The sequence below is a fragment of the Gouania willdenowi genome, chromosome 18, assembly GCF_900634775.1.
Source record: "Gouania willdenowi chromosome 18, fGouWil2.1, whole genome shotgun sequence".
Lineage (NCBI taxonomy): Eukaryota > Metazoa > Chordata > Actinopteri > Blenniiformes > Gobiesocidae > Gouania > Gouania willdenowi.
In genome coordinates, this window is record NC_041061.1 from 10,598,715 (window position 1) to 10,626,414 (window position 27,700).

The following is a 27,700-nucleotide window of genomic DNA, read 5'->3' on the forward strand; positions in this document are numbered from 1 at the left end:
TGTAGTGGTTCAATTCCTGTCTTTATGCCATTTGCATAGGTTTCCTCCATGTACTCCGGTTAATAGGAGTCTCTAGTTTACCTGTAGGAGTGAATGAGAGTTTGTGGTGGTTTTTTACCCTGCGATGGACTGCCACCCCCATCCAAGGTGTACCCACGGCTAGCGCCTGTTAAGACCTAGACATAGGAGTAGAGCCAGCAGACTCTGAACAATAATTAACAATTTAATATTGACTATTTGGGATAAAAACAGTCGAGATTGCAAGCGATGAATAACAACTTGCTGACACGTCCACCAACGAAGAAGAACACTTTTGCTTTACTTGGTCTGGATGTCCAGAGCTTAAAATGATTCAGCTTGTTTGTTGATCAAAATGTTTAACTAATTAAAAGTAAAAATAAAAACTCTGTTAATTTTCAATACTAAAGCAACTTCATTATAATAATAGCTCGATATTTTTATGTTAGTATCAGCGTTAAATGAGATTCAACCTCTCAATTCTACAAAATATTTCATCAATTTGCTTTAATAAATGTGAAAGTTTCTGAGTTTTATGAAGCATTTCTTGATGAAAAAGGCCAACTTTCACTTTCTCCATTGGGAAAACATGAAAAGAGAACCTTGGTGACCCTTACAATGGTAGAAAAACAAATTTTCTTTGAGAAAGCCCAAAGCATAAAAAGGGTAAGGCCATATTGTTTCTAATTCATTGGGTCTATTTTCTTGTAGATTTTTCAAGTCGAGAGCAGTGGTCGGAGCACGCCTCACTTTCTGACGCATTGCCTTTCATGGATGGCTTCCTCTACATCTACTCTGGCCCTGCCAGGTCGACTTCAGATCGACGCGGAAAAGACGGTAAGAACGTATTCAGCTTTGAAACCCATCGGCAATCCATTTGTAAGCAATTTATACAGCGTGTTTATCAGAGGTCTTCTACAGTTTGGGGCTGATGGATCAATCAAGAGTCGGCCTGTCAGTTGTCGAATCTGCCAATCGTTTAATCCGTACAGCAAACAATCCAGTCAAAGCGATCAATGAATCTGTCTTTCAAATGTGTTCCGCTTCATTCCTCTGGGATTTCCTGTCAGACAACAGGATGCTTGACAACACGCGGCAAAGTGGAGTCAGACAAAATAGTTCGGACGGTACAGTAACTTTGAATGCACCTCAGCAACTTCTCAGTTCTTCATCTATTGTCTCCAAAGCAGTTGTAAACTTTTAATCAGACTATTTTCTACCCAAACTTCTCCTGTGATGCTGCCCCCTCTGCTCCGCGGTGGTCCCACTACACCAAACAGCTGGAGCATTTCCGGGGCCCATGGGTAATTAGGAGAAGGAGCCAGCTTTGAGATCGCCTCCGGGGACGGGGGATGGGAGTGGGTTATTGGGGAGGTGGAGGAGTGGGATTTAGAAGTAGAGGTGCTGGTGACGTTGAGGAGAAACACTACCTGGGCGCTTGCATGGGCTGAAATTCCTTCCATCTTTGAGCAAGACATCCATCTCCATTTCCTTCAGCCCACACTGCTGTACTCCCATTGGTGGCTGTACCAGCTGGTTAATGAAGAGGGCTGAGGTCTGGGAAATTGCCCCTTGGAGGGAATAGGAGAGTAAAAAAAAAAAAAAAAAAACTCAAGTATCCTTTGAAAATCTCATTATCCGCACAAATGGAATTCATTGTTAGAGCGTTCGTTAAAGGATAACTCTAATGTAATGGCACTTTGCTTTAAATTTCATAGGTTTGGGTTATACTGGTGATAGTAGGTTTTATATTATTGGGCCTGGATAGGTGTGACAATGCCTCAATGAAATGTAAGGGGAATAAAAAGCTACATCTTGGTAAAGTGACGGTCTCGTATTAGCAGAAAAGATGGGTAAAAATTGATAACATTAAGATTAGATTAGATTTAGCGTATCTAAACTGTAAACTATGTCACTAATATCCAATTGTAAATTGTACTTTGTTTTATCACTGGAGAGTAAGTAATGTGAGCAGATGAATAAGGCCTCATGTACAAACGTACAATTAGTTTCTCTTTAAGACTGCTTCTTCCCGTGTTTGATGTACTTACTATCCTAAAATCATGCTAAAAGTTCTTAATAGCCGTGGATTCATTTAAATATTGCTTCAGATGTTGAAATGTTCTGCTTAAATCATGCAAAATCCCACAAGATCCAATTTCCTCGTCAAATTTTGGAGCACACGATTCCGAGCCATTCACGAAAATAAGTTTGTCTTTCAACCACTTGCTACTAAAGGTGCGACAAGATATTAAAGCCTCACAAATGCATCGTCAAGGGTACGAGGGGGTGGGGGGCAGACAAAAACAAATCCCCATTATCTACAGTACTACACACCAGATTGTTTTGGTTTGTTTTTCATTTTTTTTTTTCTTCCTATTGAGTTGAAAAGGTCACACCCACAGTAAGTTGCAAGTATGTCCAGAGGTAAGGTCAAATAAGAGCATTGGTTATTTTTCCAACTGCTATTTTGTATCGTATCATTATCGCAAGCTCATTATTATCTATTGTGTACGTGTTTAACTCAAGAGCATCCAGTTCGGCCCCCAGCAGAAAGCAAAAAAGTCAGAGAAAGCTTAAATCACTGTGAATTTCCAACTAATTCAGTTATAGATACAGTATCTCCAAATTAACACACAAATTCAATGAAACTCCCCAGTATTGGCAGGGCACGCATTTTCCCCACGCATATATCACATGATGGCAGTCATTTATCATCTCAAATTGTGAAAAGAACTCTCAATTTTTCCAAAATCCTGCAATTTTCATAAAATTTCCCCAAATTAATCAAAAAATTGAAAGTGACGATCCCGCAGGGACCGATATTCTTCACTTATTGCTTTGATATTATCAGTGCCATACATATTTTATCATTTATTTATATCCCCCAAAAGAGCATCAAACAGCTACAGCTGGTTCAGAACGCTGCAGCTCGGGTCTTAACCAGAACAAAGAGGTCAGAGCACATTACTCCAGTTTTAAAGTCTTTACACTGGCTCCCAGTCAGCCTCAGAATAGACTTTAAAGTTCTGCTGCTGGTGTATAAATCTGTGAATGGGTTTGGTCCAGAATACATCAGTGACATGTTAGTCAGGTATGAACCCAGCAGGTCTCTCAGATCTATGGACACAGGTCAGATAGTGGAGCCCAGAGCTCACAGTAAACATGGTGATGCTGCTTTTAGTTGTTATGCTGCAAAGAAGTGGAACAAACTGCCAGCGGAGCTGAAGTCAGCATCACGTGAACATTTTTAAATCAAAGTTAAAGGCACTTTTTTTCTCTACTGCATATGATTGAGAGAGAGATTTTTAGTCATGTTGTTGATGTAATGATGATTTTACTGAAGATTTTAATTGATTTTACTGATGATTTTAAATGTTCTTATTGATTTTAAACAATTGAATGTTTTATCATGTAAAGCACATTGAGTTGCCTTGAGTATGAAATGCGCTATATAAATAAATTTGCCTTGCCTTGCCTATATGTGGAAGTGCAAACTAGAGCACAATAATGATTCAATTACTAATTTTCCCATCTAAAGTTTGTGGCCCCCTTAAGATAAACTGCTCCATAATTGGCCCCTGAACTATCGTGTGGTAAACCTAATGTATCGTCCCAACACTACTTGCTACACATTTAACCACCTGTTTTGTGGGGATAATATGATGAAAATGCGTGAAAGTCTCCCATAACATGTCGGGGAGGGTATCCGTGTGATGGAACTATTTCCATTTTCCATTCAGATAATTCCGTAATTTCCTTCCATTTTCTTTTAATATCGTCAACCCGGCAGCTGATAATTTGTACATGTATCAAAGTAAACATTTCATTGTGTTTGGAACATCCAGCCTATTAGCACACAGATGAAATCTCATAATAACCAGTAAGAGCCGGAGTGTTTGTTATTCCAACCATCAGTGCAGCCGTATTAGCTCACAGGTAGTTGTTGTTGCTTGTTGTTTGCTTTGATCATTTGAGAGAGTCTGATTTATTCGAGATTATTTCCCATGTACAACAAAGTGAAAACGTTGCCAGCAAGCAGAGATTTCTGTTTGACTTGCATTCAGTAATGGCTAAGTACTTAAGGCATTAAAGCCAAATGTCTGTATTCTGTTTGGAGGTCATTTCAGTGACTGTTTGTTATTTCTCACCTCCCTGATAAGTGCTTGTTATATTTCAGCTGACAAACACCTTTTTTGTGTTCCACATTTTACAAAAAAATCACAGGAATACGATTGAAAACGCAGTCCTTTCTGAACACAAGCATGGATGGGCGGGGCTTGACCAACATGGCAGGATGAAGTATTTTTGAACGTGCTCCAGGTTGACTTTGGCTCTCAGGCTAATGGTTTGACGGTCCGTAGATGAAGCAGAGTTCTTAATAATTCATGGTTTGTGCTCGGGACTTGATAAAAGCACTCTGCCACGGGGTTTTAAACTTTGCTTTATTTTATGTTTTTGGCAAAGGATAATTCCTATTGACTTCCACTAATGGAGCGGGAATTCAGAGTGAGATATTACTTAATATGTGGGTGGTTTTTGTAAAAGTATTGACACAGATTTCCACCATGAGGAAAGGAATCTTTTATTTACTAAAACCATGTTCCTGAAAGTAGAAAGAAGAAGAAATCATATTGGCAGCAGCATTTCTTCCTCCAGCATAGAACCACTTGGGAGTTTGGACAAGTGTGTATTTTGTGAGTAACCAAAGAGTGAAGATGTTCCTGTCTGACATGGTGAGTGGCAGCAGGGAAATTGCACCCTCAAATCCTAATTAGTTTAATCTTTGTTACATCAGCGATGCTGTTTGTTGATGGAGAACAAGCCAAAAGGGACATAGATTGAAAAACAGAGTAAAGAGTAGAGTCATGTTTTAATTAAGGTAATATAAACTGTCCCATATGGAAAGCTGTTCGAGTACATGTACTTTGGTTTGCTAGTGAAGCAAAAAGTGTCACTCGTAGTACAAGTACACATATGGTAAGAAGGAAGTGGGTAGGAAGTTATTTAAGGCTTACAAATGGCTTTTGGAAATATTACAACCTCCTACTTTATTTGCATTAGCTCCACTTGTACATATTTTGGCTTTACTAGTACTTTTAGTTGACTAGAAACAGTCTACAGGTACTACTAGTGTGATTTTGAGTACAGTAGTCCCTTGCGGCCTCTGTGTTTCGCGGATTTTTTTTCACAGTGCAATTTTGCATGCATTTTTTTTTACAGCATATGAACGTGCATTGTGTACTGCCTCCTGATTGGCTAATGCTGCGTTCACCCACCAGCGACACATCCAACTGGGTGAGTTTCACTGCCTGCTGAAGCGAGGAGCTGCGCTCCTTTTTCTCCTCTCATTAATATAAACTACCAGTGAAAAAAGCTGGTGTGATTAGCGGCTAATGCTATCCCAGCTCAGTGCTACAGAGATAACTTTTTCCTGCTACTACCACCTCCTCTCTAATTCACATTCATGAGTAATCCTTCCTAGTCCGGTCCCGGTTATAAAGGCCGTGTCATACAGCGCCATGTGGTCACACAGCTTCTACTCCATGGTTGAATGGGTGAACAGACCGGTGTCCGTGTTGGCGGCCTGACGTCATCGTCAACAAAGACTCTGAATGCGTTGGGCATCAATATCTGATCGCTAGCTGTGTGACTCTGAAGTGCTGCATGTTTGAAAACAGGTTTATGTTTTAAAATCTACGAAGGTTTGAACTTTGAGCGTGTTTAAACAGGAGAGAATTGTTAATTCCTGTCTGAGAAAAGTGTGTAAAGTGTGTGGTGAGGGGTTTTACAGCCTTAAAACATGTATAATAATTGTAAAAGATGAAGCTGACTGCTTGGCGGATTTCTCCTATTGCAGGTTATTTTTAGAACGTAACCTCTGCGATAAACGAGGGACTACTGTATACGAGTAGTACTAGTAAACAATCGTCTAAAGAAAATTGTAGACAATTTGGTGTTACTAGTAGTACTGGTAGACTTTAAGTATGTTACTAGTTAAAACTCAAAGCTTAACTTGACAATTTTTCTTTACTAGTAAGGTCTCCTCGTGCATTAGTGTGCCAAAAACCTTTACTTGTAGAACCAAATTTTTGTACTACTATTACACTCTAAAATCTCACTTGTAGAACTAGTAGACTTGTTTTGTCAACGAGAAGTATTAGTAAACCCAAGAAATTAACTAATAGTACTTATAAACCTAATGCAAATGAAGTAGGAGGGATTGTAACCAAATCCAGCTCCCTGATTGGCTGTAATATTTTCAAAATCCAATGGCAAGCTAGAATTAGCTTTTCCCCGCCCCCTTATTAGCCCGTAATGTACTAGTAGATGGTTTTTAGTCCACTAGCAGTACTGGCAAAGCCGAAAGATTCTCTAGTTGTACTCGTAGACCTAATGCAAATAAAGTAGGAGGGATTATGACCAAATCCAGGACCCTGATTGGTTGTCATGTTTTTTAAAGGCAATAGTATGTATGAATTTACTTTTCCCCGCCCTCTTATTAGCCTGTGTTGTACTAGCAGATTGTTTTTAGTCCACTAGAAGTACTAATGAAGATTTAGTAGTAGTCGAGGGATGATAACCAAACACAGCTCCCTGATTGGTTGTAATTCCCAATGGCAAGCCTGAATTAGTTTTCCCTACCCCCTTATTAGCATACAATGTACGAGTAGACTGTTTTTAGTACACTAAAGGTACTAGTAGAGCCAAAATATTCACTAGTAGTAATAGTAGGCCTAATGCAAATAAAGTCAGAGGTATTATAACCAAATGCAGTTCACCGATTGGTTGTAATTGCCAATGGCAAGCCTAGATTTGATTTGATTTGTTTATTTATTCAAGGGACAATGCATATTAAAAACAAGAAGAGGCTAAAAAAAAAAAAAAAATTGCAGCCAAAGCTAATGTCCATCCTCAGTCATCTGCTGGACCAAAAGCCAGCTTTCCCCGCCCCCTTATCAGCCTGTAATGTACCATCAGACTGTTTTTAGTCAACTAGTAGTACTAGAAAAGCTAAACAATTAACTAGTAGTACTAGTAGACCTAATGCAAATAAAGAAGGAGGGATTGTAATGAAATGCAGGACCCCGATTGGCTGTATTTTTGTACTCGTCACGTGCTAATAAACCAAAATTCAGCCCATGTAGATCTTAACTATGGCTGATATCACTGATATCACATTTCTGCTTTAATCCACAAACCCTATGGGTTGAATTAAAAAAAAAATATTTGGCCAAATTGTGAAATGATCGTCCAAGAACTCAACGTGCATGATTTTTTTTGGTTTGGAGTTATGAAATATGAAAGTCAATCATTTTCCTTAATCTCATGTACTGTGTTGCAGTTTATGTCTGTTGCTGCTGCTGTTGCTGCTGTGTCCACTTCCCTTAATGAGCGAGCAGAGCCACTGCAGCCAGAAATACATCAGGCGAAAACATCTTTTTTTTTTTTCTTTCTCTTCTCCCCCCTTTCACTTTATCTTATGCCACATCTCATATCTGTCTATTTCTGCCTGTAATGAAGTGTGCTGTAATTCTGGCACAGACGGATCGTTCAGATCTTCTCAGTTTCTCCTTTTCCATTCCCACCCCTCTGACAAGCTGTCCAGCAGATGTCTTCATCACAGATATTTTAGTCTGATAGCGAGATAGGCAGAAGATTAGCGCTGGAGTGAGCAGTAGAGGGGAAAGGAGTGGGGAAATGAGTACTGTAAAGCTATTTTCATGGTGTTTGTGCGACGTTGATAAAGAAAATAAACACGTTTGGGGGAAAAAAAAGAGCTTTTTAGAGTCAGAGTCTAAACTTTCGTGATGTTTTAATGAGAAATCCTACAATGCACGAAGAAGACAGTTCAGCTGCAACACTGATGACTTGATTAGCCTAATGAACTTTCTGTACTCGTGCACATTCTGTAACCTGCTGCAATACGAGGAAGCAGAATAAAAAGGAAGGAAGGAGGCCTTTTCTTTTTTATTCTTTCTCCCCAGGAAAAAGCAAAGCGGGGAACTCTCTTTGCGTAGAAGCTAATTGGCACAATTTAGCTTATAGAGGCATGAACCCACGGTTGGTTTCCGTCAGTGTTTGTCTCTGGCGGCTGGTTGTGGACCCCCGCAGAGAACGGATGGGCCACGGGGCATTTGTTGTGTGTGTAACAGCTGGCAATGGACGCAGCTGCTTGATTGTAAATCAAGCGGTATTGTTCCCCATATTGTGATGGTTCTTGTGTAAGAAGCTGGTGGTGGTGGTGTCCCACCTACAGGGAATGCTCAATCACAGACAAAAGAAAAAGGCTTGGGATTGGGTGATGTGCAGTATTGATGAAGCCCGTTTCATGGTGGAATAGGACTGTGTTCTACACTTACAACGTGGTTACATTCAAGGTGATTAAGCTTCTTCTACGGTTTGCTTGTGTCTTCGTTGCCTGCTTCCAAATCTTGTTCTCACCGTTTAAACCAAAAGGAGATTTCCTTCGTGGCATAAGTACCATTGATCACAGCTCTTTTAGACTCACCATGTTCTAGTCTAGCCTCTGTGCAACTTCTGTGGGAGCTTTTTCAAGTAAAACTTTCCACCGAATGTTCCGTCCCTCATCGTTGCGCGATATTCGCCTGCTCTATGTCTCTGGGTTTAGCTGCAACCCGACCAAAGGCCAGGGTGTCACTTAACACTGGAAGTAAACAAATCTACGTTAATTTGCGTGAATGTTTTATTTTTTATTTTTTTATTTTTTTTAAATGGATTCATTTTAACAGCACTACTTAATAGTAGGAGTGTGATGATATCTCGATACGGAGATATATCGTCATATTTTTTCTCACGATTGATTATCGATATGCTCGCGCTATCGATTTATTTTTTTTTTTTTTATTTCAAAACCTTTTCTGCTTTTTCACTAAAATGTGCAGGTAGGTTTTCACAGAAATGTTGCCACTGTTTGTTGAAGGAACCAATATATTGTTTACTGGAATATTGCACTATACTGGTGTCACTGGGAAGAAAGACCCTATTCTTTGTTTACAGAAAGCACTATTGGAGATACTTATTTGTTTACATTGGTATGTTGACACTTATTTACAGAAATGTTTCACTAAAATAGTGTCACTGTTCATAGGACACATTTTCAATTTATTGTCTTTCAGATATAAAATAATAATTGTATTTTTTCACTTAATCTTTTTTTTTATTGTTATGTCATAGATTATCGTAGATTGATTTCTGACCAATATATTGATAATCACAGTATTGTCATATTGTGAGATAATCGTTATCGTGAGCTTTGTGTCGCGTATCGGTTCCCAATAGGGTTAATTGGATTAACAGTCATTATTAATTTTATTCTTTTATGCTTCAGTTCTGTGAGTGGAACCTCACACTGACATTCCGCAGGATTACATAGCACGAGATTCAGCCACAAGTTTCACTGCAACGAAAAAAACCTTTTCCGGTTTCAGCAAATGAAGTTATGAATTCAACCACCTGTTTATGGAGAAAAATGGCGTGTACGTGCGTGATATTGTCCTAAAACATATATCTCCGATCGATTTTGTTTCAATAAATAAAAAATTAAAATGAAGTATTTGTATTTCAGGAAGTAAATTCTCTAGAATCCATTCAGTTCATGACTAAATGCTGAGGTCTACCTTCAAGTCCTGCAGAAAATCTGTAATAATGGAGATTTTTTTTTTTGTTGACAGGTCGACCATTAGAGGGTTTTTTTTTCTCTCTATCTCGAGCAGTTAGAAAATCAAACGTGCATTATAGGTAGATGTGTGTGTGTCGGCTTTACACGGTACAAAGGAAATGTTCCAGCCACTGCCCTATCAAAGGTAAAAATGCTGAATGGATGTGAAATTACAAGAAGAAGAAGAAGAAGAAGAAGAAGTAGAAGAAGAAGAAGAAGAAGAAGAAGAAGAAGAAGAAGAAGAAGAAGAAGAAGAAGAAGAAGAAGAAGAAGAAGAAGAAGAAGAAGAAGAAGAAGAAGAAGAAGAAGAAGAAGAAGAAGAACTTAACTATCCACTGTTGTGAAATGATGGACATGACATTTTCTCTCTCGCAGAAAGCTCCGTGATTCAGGAAAACATTTGAAAGTGAAGTGCATAACGAGTTGTTTCCGTTGCCATGACGACGCTATGTCCTGTCATAAATTGGATTGTTAATGGCTTTAAATACCACGCGCCGTCTTTTCTGACACACATTCATGCACGCAAACAAAAGTGCTACGCAGGCGGTCGTGTTCAAATAAAGGATGGATCTTCTTTTTTTTCTCTGAAAAAGACGCGGGGGTCAGGGGAACAGGGTTTCTTTTAAACGCCAATGTGGGAGAATTGATGTTAGTCATTTTTAGGCTTTTTCTTTGTATTGTTTTAGCAGGCGTTTTTTTTTTTTTCTTCTATTAGTGAATTTATGAAAGGAGAAGTCGGAAGGATCCTACAAAAGAGTTTGGCAAATGGTGGCAACGGGGTGAATAGATCAAAGCCGACATCGCTCTATCCCATGTTTTCCACTTCCTCCTTCTTTTAACAGCCAGTTGTAGACACTTCCTTTTTATTGGAACTATATCTGTTCCTTCAAAAAGGCATCACCACTCGGTTTGGCAGAGGAATGCACGATTAGCATATTCATGAGATGAATACAGTGGAAACTTTGGAGTTGCAAGCGACAGGGGGTATGGGGTGGTTTGCTGTTGGTTGTGTGTGTGTGTGTGTGTGTGTGTGTGTTTGTGGCAGAACAAAAAAAGCAGATGGCACAGTGACTTTGAAAATCCAAAATTAGGTATGTTTTCATGAACTTCATGCTCATTGGCTATGTAAATCGCGTCGCGGGACCGCCATGAAAGACAATGTGTGCATCTCAAGATTTTTTTCCACTGAGATTATGTCTGTTGATCAAATTCTCTTCACACCTGGAGTGTAATGTGTAATGGATTTGATTGTATGTGTGGGTTTGGGTGACTGTATTCACTACGGCTTCCTTTTTCTTTTTTTTTTTTTTGCTAATTCCGCCTGGACTGGAAGTTTCAAAGGTACCACAATTGTTCTTTCACCAAAAGATTCTCGTCAAATGAACTTTTCAAGGGTATTAACTTAAACATTTGGCGTCACATGTGATGCGTCGATGCGTTCGTCTGGTTGTCTTCAATTTATTACAAGATAAAACTAAAGAACTGGCCACAAGCTGAATCATGCTAGCTAAACCAATTGTGCTAAGACTAGTATCTGCTTCAATTAGGCTTAGAGAATTAATAATTGTTCCTAAAGGATGCACTTGAACTGGAGGCTAATTAAATGGCTTTTCTGATTCTGGAAAGAACATGCAGTAGAAACACAAAACGTCACTAACTTCTTTGAATAAACTATTCCTACAAATGTATTTTAAATGTTATCGTTGGTTAACCTTTCTAATAAATGTACATTTGAAAACTGGAACTAAGTTTGAGTCATATTTCTCTGCACTGTATGCAGTATCTTTTCATACCCCTATGGACTCCATTTGCATTCCAAAAACCACTTATATTAAACTATTTATCCAGCTGATTGTGTTATCACAGCGGAGGCCACAAAAATGTGATGGTCTGATCCACGGGCCACATTATCAATATTTGTGTCAGCATTTAGAATAACGATCAATCACAACATTAATACGTATAGGAATGAACAAAGAGTTTGTGTTTTTGTTACCATTTTTATATATTTTTCTCTCGTTTTATTTGTTTATATGATCTTGTGTGTTTTGCGACTAATTTTGAGTGTTTGTTGTTGTCATTTTGTGTGTTTTGGGGGTCATATTGTGTATTTTTGTTGTCATTTTATGTGTTTTTCTGTCATTTTGTGACACAATGTGTATTTCCAAAACAACCAAATGTTTGTGTGTTTCATCATTTAGTGTGTTTACAGAATCATTTTGCATATTTTTCTTTGTTTGTACATTTTAATTGTAGTTTTGTAAATTTTGTGTATTTTTGTTCTAGTTTTTAATGTTTTGCGAGTACATTTGAGTATTTCTTCGTCATTTTATATGTTTTTCCATTATTTTGCATATTTTTATTGTCATCTTGTGTGTTTTTTGCGTTACATTTTGTGCGTTTTAGTTGTCGTATTTTGGTTTTGGAGCCACTTTGTGTATTTTTGCTGCTGTTTTATGTATTTTTCTGTCTTTTTTTTGCGTTTACCTTAGGGGCCGCAGACAATTTGTGTGAAGGCTAGGGTTAGGGTTAACCCTAACCCAAACCCCTGGGCTGCCTTTTCCCCATGTCTTCTAGAACCCTATTACACTCAACTTTACAAAATAAATTCACACTTCAATATTTAGTTCAACAGTTACTCATTAAAATCAACAGTATTTTATAGATTAGAACTTTAAGAGTATTGAGTAAATGTCTTTGTAAATCACAAATGTGTTGAGCTTCAGCTTCATTGAGTCTGACTTGGTTATTGTGTCCTTTACAGACCTGACACGCCGCTGGTGTACGTTGGAAGGCGGTTTCCTCAGCTACTACGAGAGTGAGCGAAGCCCTTCAGCCATTGGCCGGTTGGAAGTTGCTGACGTTGTTAGCCTGGCTGTTAGCAACACAGAGACAATGACCGTGGCCGGGTATGAACTCACACAGTTTCCATCAATAAATTGTAGCTAGAGCTGGGCGGTATCACCAAAAATGTATATCACGGTCATTTCAAAATGCTAATGGTTTCACGGTGTATGATGGTATTTTTTTTTTTTTTTTTTTTGTCATGCATAAACAGGTGTTCACAGCATTTTCTACTGGTTGAAACACACACACACACACACACACACACACACACACACACACACACACACACACACACACACACACACACACACACACACCTTCAGAACAACAAAAACCCTTTGTTTTAACCTACAGTTCAGAACATAATGAATGTATAAAATGTATATACCTACAAGCATAAAAGCACTTTTTAAAACACAAAGTCACACATGTTGCCAGGCAACAGTCGGTTATTGGATTATGGAGAAGATGCATAACCATACATGTTGGAGAAAGAATATGATCTGAGTGAGTCACGGCCTGTTGAATCAGTCAGTGACTGGTGTGGTTGTACCAGATGTATTTTCGTCAAAGGACATTGCGTCTTGTTGAGGCAGCTTGTACATGTGACTCTGTACACAGTGTTCGTCTTCGACTGGTCCACTTAGTTCATCACACTAGCGAAAAGTATCACGATAACTGAGTGCCTGGTTACGGAAGCAGATTAGAGCCAATTCTGATTGGGAAAATCAAGAATAAAGTCAAAATGTTGAGAATAAAATTGAAATATAACGCCGAGATTAAAGTCTCAATGTCGAAAATAAACTCAAAATACAATCGTGATCTGTTTCCGTAGCTCCTCAATAGCCACAGACAGACTGAATGCTCCACCTCTTCTAAACTTAACCTGGTTTTTCCTTCTAAACAGTCCTTAAATAGATTACAATGCTGTGTTTATGAGCTAAAAGACGGCCACGTTTGTTCTCATATGGTGAATTGTCCCTCGTCAGCTTCCGTAGATTTTATTGACAAACCATCGACTTTTGTCACTATATTAAATATTAATTTTATTCTAGAAATTTCAACCTTATTCTCAACATTTCAACTTTATTCTTGATTTGCCCAAAAAAATGTTCTCCATCAAAATTGGCCCTAATCCACTTCTGTACCTCGTGGTCAAAACATGATTATTATTAAATATTATTACACAGATGCTGACCTTCACATACATTTCATGTTTGCAGGTGTATTGGTGCAGAAATGCATTTGAAAATACAAGTTTAAAGAACATTTGTTGTAGTTTTGTCTGACTTTAACCTGATGCATTAACGGTTTTTGATTAGAGATTACATTTACACCCCGAAGACGAAGAGAAAGAAAAACCAAACTACACTTAACTTATTCTGTGGAACACAAAGTACTTGTGATGCAAACCAGAAGATCTTTTCCTAAAGTCATCCTGGACTGAACTAAACGCTTCTTCTGTGTTGGTAGCGCAACAGATGCTAAACTTGTACAAAGATCGGTTTAAAGCAATCGCGTCATTTCACAAATGACCCAATTCTGAATTTTTTTACCAATTGTTTTTGTGATTATTCAGTGGTCACACTGTAAATTTTTAGTTTGATTTGAATAACACTGTTTATTTTTGCTCTTCTTTATTTTTCTTCCTTTTTCACCTTCCAATATTTGGTATAGTAACACAGTTTCACCGACTCTCTCAGAATATACAGAAATATGTGGTGGACATGCCAGCTTCTAAAAATTGGAAAATACAATTGTCTGAGTTTTGTGCTCGAACATGTTTGCTGAGGCCCAAACTCTGACAAACTTTTATCCAATTTTCCACCAGATAGAATGTACTGTATAGCAGATATTTTGTATATTCTGAGAGAGTAGGTGTGGCTGAATAACTACACCAAATTTCAGTTTCCTATGTGATGTCGTTCTTGGGATATTGGAAGCTGAAAATGGAAGAAAAATAAGGACGCATGAAAATGGACACACCCCCCCCATCACTAAATTGGCCATATCTCAAAAACTATTCATCCGATCAAACTAAAAAGAAAGCGTCTTTTTGTACGGTTGCCGTACGGACAACCCCCGATGCTATTGGTACGGTTACCGAAGTAGAATTATGGGGTTAGGTATAGGGTTTAATCTTAGTCACGTAACCTACAGTAAACTGGCCAAATAGGGGCGCTACGTACGGATGGAATGTCGGTATATTGATACGACAACCGTACGGATAGCCACTGCCAGCTAAAAACTGATATTGTGTCTATTGAATTATTAAAGGACAAATGGTAAAAATTTCAGATTTTTTTTAGACCAAAATGGGTGGGATGTCCTGAAAATGTGTTGAAATGACACGGAATGACCCAATTGTAAAAAAAAAAAAAAAAAAAAATGATCAAGGTTGAGAATCTCATTTTTTTTTTCTTTCTTTTCCACTCATTCAAAGTGTTCATTTTCAACCACTTCACTAAATGGTGTTTTAAGTGTTTAAGTGATCATTGAACCTTTTTGAATGGGACGCCCTCACCTGATTCATCGCATTTTACGAAGGAAAAATCATTAATAGCCCAGCTTCAGACACACATGAAGGGGTTTTATTTGAATCCAATCAGGATAAACTTAGTTCAGTCAGTGTTTCCCAAACGTTATTGCCCCATGCACCCCTTAGCCTTTATTTTTTTATCACAAGTACCACTTTATCTCATGTTATACTTTATTAATTTGTGTCTGCAGGCTTGTCTAAGCTCTTTTCTTTGTCTCGTCCAACATTAACCTTGAATTTAGGCCTTTTTATTCATTTATTTCTGATGTTTTGACGGTTTTAGAATTTGAATTTCACCTTTTAGTGTATGTTAAAGAGTTGTACCACAAATTATTATTGATGGATGAGAAATAAAGTCTGTGTTCATGTAAAAAAAAATAAAAACAACTCTATAATGTTAAAAAATAAACTGACAAATGTTTCTGTGTACCTCCTGAGAGGTCTTCAAGTACCCCAGTTTGGGAACCACTGACTTAGTTGAATCATTTGGGCTTTAGCAGTCTATTATTCCCTGTGTTGCTTGACTGTGCCACCCCCCCAATCCCAACACTTATTCAAAAACAGTTGCTATGACGATTAACTTTTTTTTTTTTGTCCTGTGGAAGCATCTGTAAGCAGATGTGTCGATCCCTCTGCGCTCACGTGTGCAGCGCTCCCCATCAAAGCAAACGTGTCGCCTCGATCTGTGAGCACACCGTCTGATAACGGCTCACGATGAAGCTTAAGCCGAGTCCTTAATGACACCAGCAGATGTTACGAAGGGGGAACAATGCTTCTTTTTTTTTTAATATTCTGTAAGTGTTATTTATGCTGCCACTAGAAACACATCTGGCCAACTGAAGCGCTGACCTTTCTAACAACCAGCATGATAAAAAAAAAAACTCATGTTGATATGGAGCAACAGTGACTTTGACACTTTTTTCCTTTCGTCCAATCACGGATCATCTGTTATTTCTTTGTATCTATTAATGCTGATACATTTTCATGGGGTTGAACTCAGCCTCACTTCTCTCTCAACTTCCAGCATTTCCCAGCATGCTCAGAGACAGTGGGGACGTCTCACCTCTTTGACTGTCCCGCTGCTCATGAATATTAATGTTATATGCAGATGACACACTCCCATCAGTGGTCTATATGACGGCGCTACAGGAGGCCGTAGGTGGCGTCACTATTAAACACAGCGTTAGGGGGATTTCACCGTGGCAGAGGACACTGAAAATAATCGTTTTATGGATATTACAAAGCGTCTCTAAAGGAATTAATGCAAAGGCCGTGTGTTGCTCAGTGATAAGTGGAGATTCTCTGACGACTTATTATATTTAGTTCTTTCAACCAGAATATTTTAAATTTAATATCAACTCAATTAAACCACTTTCCATTTTTGTTCACATGCTGCCTTCACTGCGTCACTCTCTATTACCGTTTCATTTTTCCAATGAGATGAGTAAATCAGAAATTGTTTTGTGCAGGCCCCCAAAGTCAAAATGCACACATGAATACACAAATGGCTCTAAAACTGAACTAAACATCAATAAAAACATGCAAATAGAGAGAAAAAACTAATTAATGTAAAAAATACACATAATGAAAGTAAATTATACAAAACATGACAACTAAAAAACACAAACATGATTCCAAAAACACAAAAACATATTACTCCAAAAACACACAACACATAAAACGCATACAAAATAAGAGTAACATAGACAAAATGACGTCAAAAAACGCGCAAAAATGACTCCAAAATCACATAATGACAAGAAAATGTCATTAAAAAAAACATAAAATATGAGGAAAACATACAAAATTAGAACAAAAACATGCAAAATGAGAGTAACGTATACAAATTGACTCCAAAAATCCTTGAAGATGACCCCAACAGCACAAAATGACAACAAAAACACACAAAACAACATAGAACACATACAAAACGAGAGCAACATATACAGGAGGACATCAAAAACTCAAAGATACAACAAACACACAAAACATACATTAGATATATGACAAAATAGGAGAAAAGTATGAAAAATTCTGACGAAAACATGCAAAATGAGAGTAAAACATAGAAAATGGCAACAAAAACAGCCAGAATGCCTCCAAAAATACTCAGATGACCCCAGAAACACAAAATGACGGCAAAACATAAAATGCGTACAAAATAAGAGTAACAGACAAAATGACATAAAAAAATGCAAAAATGACTACATAAAATTACATAATGAAAAGAAAGTCATTAAAAAAAACATGAAATATGAGGAAAACATACAAAATGACAACAAAAACATGCAAAATGAGAGTAACGTATACAAAATGACTCCAAAAATTGTTGAAGATGACCTCAAAAACACAAAATGACGACAAAAAACACAAAATGATGACAAAAACACACAAAACAACATAAAACACATACAAAATGAGAGAAACATATACAGAATGACATGAAAAACAGGCAGAAATGACTTCAAAAATGATCAAAAAATCACAAATACAACAAAACATACAAAGCATCCATTAGAAATAATACAAAATAGGAGAAAAATATGAAAAATTATGGCAAAAACATGCAAAATGAAAGTAAAAAATGGCAACAAAAACAGCCAGAATGCCTCCAAAAATACTCAGTTGACCCCAGAAACACAAACTGAGGGCAAAACACACAAAACAGCATTAAAAAACATACAAAATAACATAGAAATATACAAAATGTATACAAGAACATGCAAAATGAGAGTAAAATGTACAAAATCATTTTTCTAAATGCTGATATGAATGTTGATAATGTGGCCCTCAAATAATTTAAATACTTTTTTGTGGCCCCCGCTGTGCTAAAAGTTGTCTCTGTTATGGATTAATATTATATTAGTGTTGGGTCAATATTTTTCCTCGTGTTTAAAGTAAAAAGGAAGCTCAGCAGGAAACACTTTACTTTCAATAAAAATCCAATCTGTCAGTTATTAAGTTCACCAGACTTCAAGAAACTTTATAAATATACATTCAGTGCATTTTCTTATATTCCAGTGTTGTCGTCGTCACTTTAAGACAATAAACAAGCAGACCAGGTGTGACAGAAGTGGCTCGATGTAGTCACATTCTGTAATCACCTGAAGAAGAGTCGGGTTAACAGATTTAGACTTCTGAAGATGTTTTTATGTGCGTTTGTTAAAAGTATTACGTTCACTTTGATGTCTGTGCTCTGCCTCTCTTTAAAATTCAGTTGTCAAGGGAAACGAAAAGATGTATGAACGACTAAAACAAAGAGATTTGAAACATTTGGCTTGGGAAGAAGTTTCCGACAAAAAGTCTGTGTGTTAGTGGTTAGCATTAGCATCGGTGTCGTACAGGAGCCAACTTCAAAGACAAATCGTGTCCCTTTGTTTCTTTCATTTATTTACAAAGCTTTCCAGACCATAAATTGCAACGTTTTTTTTTTTGGTCATTTTCCAAGGAATGTAGCATTTTCTCAGAATAATCCACAAATAAGTTGCTCTGGGATATAAGTCAGATGTTAAACTGGATGTTGTGGTTTGGATACTTCATGCTAGCTATCGTATTATTGCCAGAAGTCTAATGTAAACAGGCTTTTACTGAGTTCCCAGCTAAGGGAGAAAATAATGCTTAATAATAATAATCCAACAACTTATACACTAGAAAATACAACACTTTAATGATTTAAGCCTTTTTTATTATTGTAGTTTCCCTCAAATCCTGTGTTAGCATGCTAGCATAGCAAAGATAGCATTTAGAATCAAAATTACAAACACTTTAATTTGATCTCCTTATCCCTCCTTTTACTTTGACTTTCGACACTTAGCAACACTATGAATAACTGGTTATAACTCAATTCACCTTTACCTTCATGCATTACAAATAGTGAAACATTCATTCACACACTTGTGCTCAAATATAGCTTTTTCTGTTTGGCGTAGAGTGTAAAGTTGCCCCCCAACGTTTGTTATCATGTAATGGCAGGTTTCTGTATGGAATCCATAGTGTACACTAAAGACTTTCACATAGCTGTAATTATATGAAATGTTACTTTAATGATTTTTTTTTTATTTACATTTTTGACACTTCACCTAATTTTCAAATTGAATTTCATGCTTAATTTACCAATAATTATTGTTTTTGTCTACAATATTTAAGAGTGATTTGGAAGACCATTTTCATCAGTAAAAAACACCAAAAACTAGGAAAAGTAATAGTAATAGTAGTAATAGTAATAATACATTAAGTCATAATTATGAAAGACTATCTCAAATATCATTACCATGAGATACTAAGTCATAATTATGATATATGAGATAGTATCTTATATATCATATCATAATTATGAGATACTATCTCATATATCATAATTATGAGATACCAAGTCACAATTTCGAGATACTATGGCATAATTATGAGATACTATCACATATATCATAACCATGAGATACTAAGTCATAATTATGAGATTCTATCTCATATATCATAATTATGAGATACTAAGTCATAATTTTGAGTTACTATCTCATATATCATAATTATGAGATACTAAGTCATAATTTTGAGTTACTATCTCATATATCATAATTATGAGATACTAAGTCGTAATTATGAGATACTATCTCATATATCATATTTATGAGATACTAAGTCATGATTTTGAGATACTACCTCATATATCATAATTATGAGATACCAAGTCACAATTATGAGATACTAAGTCATATTTCATAATTATGAGATACTAAGTCATAATTTTGAGATATAATCCTATAATTATGTGATAGTATCTCATAAATATGATACTATATTTATATATGACATGCTGTCTCAAATTCATAAGTATGAGATAATGATACCATCTCATAATTACAGTATATGCTCTCATAACTATAGATACTATCTATATTATATTATGACTTAAGAATACATGAGATACCGTCTCAAAATCTCTCATATTTATAATATACTATCTCATAATTACAATATACTGTATGCAATCTCATCAATATAGGATTTTATATTATGAGATTGTATCTCATAATTATGACTTAGTATCCCATATTTATAAAATAGTATCTCATAATTATGACTTGAGAATGTATTATCATTATTATTACTACTTTACTTCCATATCAAGATGATATACACATTTGATATTAAAGGAGACAATTTATTGACAGGTCATAAATTCTTGTTGTAAGTGCATTGTTACTAAAACAAATACAGTAATTCAACAATAATCAGTTATTTATAACCTTTTGTGTTACTGTTAATGTAAACTGTGCTCTTACCTTTTCATAAACTTTATGAAACCCTTTTTATTCAGTGTATGTAGTTACACTATAAAGGTAGGAAAAAATCCCAATCTGAAGCACGTTGTTGTTTAGATGATTATCAGAAGTTGTTCTGTGTCGTTCCTCTTTGTCTGTAAAGTTGCTGCCCAGCCACTGCCTCCCTCTGGGACTCTCATAACGCTGCATTCATCACTCATGGCTCCTTGTCCTCTCCATACGGTAGCAGCAGCACACTGCTCTCCCCCTCTGGGAGCGTCTCTAACAAGCATCTGCACACCTGGAGAAAGCGGGGATGGGAGGAGGAAAATGGGGGTATCTGAGGTCACACAAACACCCATGTCTTAGCGCGTCGCTAGAAGTGAAAAGAGAGAGCGACTCGATGCCTGGGCGACCCGCGGCGACAGGACGCCACAGCAGCGTCGCCGTGGCATTTAGAGACGATAGAGAAGAGGAAGTTGCTGCTCACCAGTGAGCACAGACCATTACTGGTGATACTGTGACCTGTTCACCGTCACACAGGAAGAGGTGTGGTGTGTGTAGGCAGAGAACACAGGGCCACAAAGATCAACTAAGATTAATAGCTGCCTTTTCGCTTCACACACCAAGGCTTGTGTTCACAGCTGAATGCAGACTCACACACTCTTTGTGTAGAGAAGAAATAGTTTACTGGGAAGTAGAAAAAAAAACCTCATGTGAACATACACAGTTTAATGTCATTCAAAATAGTGTTTTTAAGCAATAAGTGACAGATATCAGTCCTTGCATAATCTTTGCTTTAAATATACTTTATTTAAAAAATTAAAACAATTTTAGTTAATTTGGGGACATTTTGTGAAATAATTTGGGGAACACTGCAGATTTTTTGAAAAATTGCAGAATTTTTGAAAAATTGCAGAATTTTTGAAAAATCGCAGAATTTTTGACAAATTACAAAATTTTGGGGGAAAAATGCATTTTGGACAAATTGCAGCGTTTTGAAAAAAAAAATGCAGACTTTTGGAAAAATTACAGAATTTTTTGAAAAATTGCATAATTCTTGAAAATTGTCCAAATTTCTGAAACATTTCAGAATTTTGGAAACATTTCTGAATTTTTGAAACATTGAAAGTTCTTTCAGCAATTTCACTTTTTTGACAAATTACAGAATTTTTGGAAAAATTCCGAAGTTTGGAAACACTTCTGAATTTTTGAAAAATGTCTGAAGTTTTTAAAAAGGTCTGAATTTTTGAAAATATTCTGTATTTTTGAAAAATCTCTGAATTTTTGAAACATTTCAGAATTTCAGAAACATGTATGAATTTTTTTTTTTTTTTAAATAGCAGAACTTTGGTAAAATTGCAGAATTGTTAAAAAATAGCTGCATTTTGGTTAAATTTTATTATTATTTCTGTATGTTTTCTTTAGTTTTTAAATGTATTTTATATTATTTTTTTTTAATCCCAGAGCCGTATTAAAATCGGAACTCCAAATAACTTCAGTTAGATTTTGCACTTTCACTTTTGATATACTTATACAATGTCTAATCTATTTTTCAAAAAGATCATAAATATGTTTCTATTCAGGTTACAGCTATATATATACAGGGTATATATATATATATATATATGTATAATCTTCAAACCAGATTTTTGCAATTTCTTATAGTACCTTTTTTACTTCTTTACTCTTTCTACTATTGAGCAACATTTGAAGTATAATTTATCCTTGCACTCTACATGACTGTTTTTTATAACAGCAAACAGAAAAAGGTGTTTTTCCTCTGTGAATATGGAGAAATATTCACTTTGTCTAAACCTTCTTTAAATATAAGGTTTCTTTTTTAGAACGTGTTATTTTGCAGAACGCTAACTTTGGCCTTTGTAATTGTTGCAGGGCTGTGTTTACTGCAGAGCTCTGTCTGCAGACGGAACGTGTCCTGATTGTCGGCGCCGAAACACAAGAAACGCTGCACGACTGGATCCAGGCGCTGACAAAGGTGGAACACATGCAGGAAAAACACTGTTTTTCACTTAAAGTTTACAAAAATGTAGCTTTTGTCAGACTTCTCCTGCACACTCAGGGTCCTCAGCCTTATACACTGCTCCACATTTTTAATAAAAAAATAGGCTTTTTCATTTTCAATGTTGTTTTTATGACACATTTTCACACTAAAGTTCCAGTGTAGGAAGTTTAACTGTCCGTGATGTAATGCTAGGGGCTTAACAATATCAGCCATGTTCACTAAGGGTGTAAGAAAACATCTATCGCAATATTTAACAGCGCGATTATCGCGTTGATCCAAAAAATGTCCAACATGATTTTTTGAATCATTTTTTTTGCGAAAAAAAAATATCGACACGCACTAACATATACATGGCACGTAAACGCCTGATCATTAGGTGTCATTGAACCACATCAGACATTGTTAAACTACCTCACTCCTTTTTTAGAATCTAAGAACTAGACAGAATCAGAATCTGTTGTAGAAGAAAAAGTTAAACTTTATTGAAAAATGTAATTTGACAGTTTGATGAACAAACCACCGGTTTTTAGAATTTGGTAATTACACTTAACTCTTTACTTGTTGTTGCAAGTTGAAAAAAAAAGGAAAATAATTGTGTTTCATACCATTTTGTACTTGTAAAGGTCAAATTGTGATATATCGCAATGTATACCGTATTGTTCAGTACCGGGATGTATTGTATCGTGACGTCCATACGTGAATCGTATGCTGGGAAATAATTGTCGAGAGTCAAATTTCATAAAGATCGGTAAATTACATTAACAATCTGAGATATCTGGATTTTTTTATTTGTCAAACTGATCAAGAATCAGTTTATTGATCCACATTCCCTCCAAAATCTATTGGAATCTTCCGTTTCTTGAGGTCCATCTTTGGTCAAAGCAGTGGTTCCCAAACTGGAGGCAGCGCCCCCCACTCGGGGATGATGGGGGGGGGGGGGGGGGATTTTTGAACCTGAATAACAGAAAATGTATTTATTTTCTTTGCACTTTATTAATGAAGAGCTTAATTACTGTTCTAAAATGATTAGTTATTCATTGTTAATTCGAAGAAGAACGGTCCAAAAAGTCACTCTTTTTTTTTGTTTTGTTTTTTTTTACCATTTTTTCCAATTTTATTTATTTTGTCACGATGGGAGCCCCAAGAGTTTTCTTCAGAGTGAAAAACAGAATCAAAAAAATGATCAAAAAGTTCAATCACAAATTGACTGATAACACACAAAACAGCAACAACAACAAAAGACGAACTAGAAGAGAATACGCACTAACGAACTTCAACCAACGCACAAAGCGACAGTAAAAATGCACAAGACGACAACGGGAAGTGCAAAATGAGAGAAAAATACAGAAAACTAAAGAAAACAATAAAAAAAAACACCAAAAACACATAATAAATGTGATTGACTTGGCTCACCACTGATTTCAGATTGTTTTTATGTCTTTGTTAGAAAGAGATAAATTAATTATTTAAACTTTATGGACAATAACAACTTATTTATCTACTATAGCGTATTTTGCCGTTACAATTAAAGAAAACGTTACACACTATGAGTATGCCGAGGTCGGCCCAAGTGTGATACTAACCTTTGTTTCGGCTTCTCTCCCAGTGCTTCATCCCGTCCAAGGTTGAAGGACTGGTTCAGAAAGACAGTGAACTGATTGGCAGACTTTACTACAAGGAAGGCCACGACCTGTACCACTGGAGACTGGGCTGGTTTATGCTGGAAGCCTCCACCTTGCACTTCAGTTCAGGAGAAGAGGAAGGTGAAGGAGGAGTCCTACAGCTCAAGCAACTACAGGAGCTCAGTAAGGAAGCCTCAGCTATCAAACGTTCCTTTGTTTCTGGCCGTATACGTCTGTGCTGGAGCTCAGACAGGAGGCAGCCCCTCGCTGTCTCTGGCTTTATTATGCTGACCTCTGACACAGGGAAGTCACAAAGTATGATTGCTTTTACACAGTTTCAGACCAGTTGTCTGCTTCCTACGTACTTATTCCTAGCCTTTTTCATAGTGAAAAAAAAAAATAAACCAAGAGTTCTTCTTAACTAAAACACTGAAGTTTGTCCTTCGATGACTGTATTCTTATCTCGCTTAACAATGAAAAATCAGTTGTAACTTTGGATTATTTTGGATAAAATAGACAGACGTGTCTTTAAATCACTTATCTGCAGTTGAAAATCTAGGGCAAATTCACAATTTTCTTCAAGGTTTTAGTTTTTTTTTTTTATTTTCCTCTGAACATTAAATAACTTCATGCAAAGTATGTTTTCCATGAATCAGGCAGTTTTATACCGAAGGTTCCAAACTTTCTGCTGATCCCAGAGACGTCTCTTCTCAAATGAGTTTTTAATGTTTGTTATAGTGTGTGACAAATAGAGAGTAACCAGGATTATGGCAAAGTGACAAGAGTTCAAGTATAGAATACAGTTCAGTTTACACTTTAGTCAAATAGGCCCCCATTGGCTTTTCTATGAGATATATGCAGAGGCATAAGCAGAGAGAGCGGTCAGGGATCACAGAAGCACAGATGTTGAGATGGCAACAAAAGACAGTGTTTATTTAGACAGAAGAGGAGGAGCTGGGGTGGGGGTGGGGTTACGAGGCGTTTGCAGGCGAAGCGTGCAGAAGTAGGCGTGTTGCCGTGGTTTAAATGCAGCGCTGAGACCAACTCTAACCAATGGGAAGCGGAGAACATGATCAGCTGGATGATTAACTGATTAGGGGGTGGATGCTGTGAGTCATTAACAGCTACTGACAGATAAAGGGGTTGGACTGGACTGACTTTGCCTGAAATAACGCAATGCTAAATTTTTAATTGTGTGTGATGTTATTTGAAAAAGATTAATAATCAAAAAAGTATATATATATTACATCAATTATATTATTTTTTATTTTTTACCACTTAGTAGACATTTTAGGCCCCATATTAATTCCAGGCGACACCACATGGGGTCACAACCCCAAGGTTGAAAAACACTGCTTTATACAGTATTTTAGATTTTAGATCTAAACTTATATCTGGATGTCTAGATTTGATCTTTTGGTTTTTCTAACTTGAAAATATTTATGTTTTTCATATCTTCCAAATTCCAAACTTTCATATTCTCTTATTCCTTCAGGTAATTTTTCCACCAAAATGATCCACGAGATTTGTTTTTTTTACCTGCAAATGTGTGATTTTAGACACAGCTAAAGAAGAAGCTAATATTCAGGTTGTTTCACTGATTTGTTGATGGATAAAGCTGGATTTGTGTTAACATTGAGAAGGAAGAATCAGTTTAAATGAATCTACTTTCAGCCCAACGTGGATCAACTTCCACAAAGTACCGCCCCATCCTTTCACCCGAGGTGCCACAAAGATCTGCAGCATGTTAGTTTTTTTTTTTTTTTTTTAATTCCCGGCTTTTCCCACCAAACCATATTTGTCACAGCCGGGAAGCTGTTCGTGCCAGAAGGGGTGCGTGTTCTGTCAGAGGAGGGGAGTTCTGTGAAGCATTGAGAGGATCCCTTTAGGAATCACAGACTGTGACATGGGATTAGCTCTTATTTTTTCTGCAGTGACACCGTGGCATAAAAGGTGCGCCTGCGTCGCACTCAGGGGTGAAATGAACACACTTTTTCAATTAAAATCTCTACATGTTTCTCACATGCTTCACTTCAGACGATCAGGAGTGTACTGAGAAGAGGGAGTTCTTGGTTTATGGCCCCAGGCTCATATTTCATGTTTCTGAAACCTTTGTTATTGTTTTTTTTTTTAATGTGAGATCAAGTCAGAGCTTAAGTTTGAGTTTGATTCTTTGTCGTTTTAGAACTTTCCTCTCTTTTCCCTGTCACTTAGTTCTATAACATGTTGTATAACAGGCTAGTTTCACCCCTTCAACCCTCCTATTTTACTTAGGGTCAATTTGACCCCATTCATTGTTTATTATTCAAAAAATAATAGTTGACTGGGTTTTTTTGGGTTATTTTGCTCCGTATTTCATGATTTTTCCTAATTTGATGGGTATAATTGATTTACCCTCATATTTTCCTTGGGGTCAATTTGACCCCATTAAATGTTTATCATTTAAAAATAATAGTTGACTGTTTTTTTTTTTGCTTCATATTTCATGAATTTTCCTAATTTTATGGGTATAATTGATATACCCTCCTGTTTTCCTTAGGGTCATTTTGACCCCATTCAATGTTTATCATTCAAAAATAATAGATGACTCTGGTTTACTTGCTTAATATTTCATTACGTTTCCTAATTTGATGGGTACAATTGAATAACCCTCCTATTTTCCTTAGGGTCAATTTGACCCCATTCAATGCTTATCATTTGAAAATAATAGTTGACTGTTTTTTTTTTTTTCCTTTATATTTCATGAATTTTCCTAAATTGATGGGTACAATTGATTATCTCTTATTTTTCTTGGGGTCAATTTGACCCCATTCAATGTTTAATATTAAAAAATAATAGATGACTCTGGTTTACTTGTTAAATATTTCATTACTTTTCCTAATTTGATGTGTACAATTGAATAACCCTCCTATTTTCCTTAGGGTCATTTTGACCCCATTCAATATTTATCATTAAAAAAAAACAATAGTTCTTGCTTTATATTTCATGACTTTTCCTAATTTGATGGGTCAAGTTGACTTCATAAAAAACAACATTCTCACAAGTTTGTGTACGTGTGACCTACTACTCACCCCTGCTAATGTAGAACTGATATTTCATGTTTCACAAATGGGCACATTTTCAAACATTTAAAACTCCTCACACACGACTAAAAACAGACTACAACAAAAAAAAAAAAAGTCTGGATAACAAAAGGGGATGAGTGAAACATGATAGTGAATAACCCCAAATATGCCACAAAAAAGAAGATGGTGCCTGACACAAAAACTTGGTCAACAAAATCATTTTCTGGAGGCAAATATGCCTGGGGTCAGATTGACCCCAAGGGTAAAATATGTACTATGTGTAATATTTGTGGATAATAGGAGTGTTTCTAAAACATATATACATAAATAAAGAGGTATATTAAACATCCTCAAAGAACAAGAGCGCCTACCCCTCAATACGACTTCCCCAGGGCTCAGCTGATGTGCTCCAGAGCAGATTTATCTTTCCGTGATGTCTCGTGTCAAGATATCTACGGCGCAAATAACAAGAACCAAAGTAAAATGAGGAGAAAATGACAGGCAGAGCCAGATAATCATTAACCTGTCACACCTGTCAGCCTTCCAGGTTTAACTTTCCCCAAATGAAAGCTTTTCAAACAAGATAAGCACATTAATGGGAAACTTGTTCACTTCAAATTTCACCTTAGATCGTTCTCGC

General features: G+C 36.5%; 1 protein-coding gene across 1 annotated transcript in view; it reads left to right on the forward strand.

Moving 5' to 3' along the window:
* Window positions 1-27,700, forward strand: part of arap2 (ArfGAP with RhoGAP domain, ankyrin repeat and PH domain 2) — a 168,139-nt gene that overhangs the window by 92,348 nt on the left and 48,091 nt on the right. The window contains exons 15-18 of the mRNA XM_028475240.1: window positions 730-855; window positions 12,465-12,609; window positions 22,244-22,346; window positions 23,980-24,178. Coding sequence (XP_028331041.1) covers window positions 730-855; window positions 12,465-12,609; window positions 22,244-22,346; window positions 23,980-24,178 — 573 coding nt within the window. The remainder of the gene's footprint in view (window positions 1-729; window positions 856-12,464; window positions 12,610-22,243; window positions 22,347-23,979; window positions 24,179-27,700) is intronic.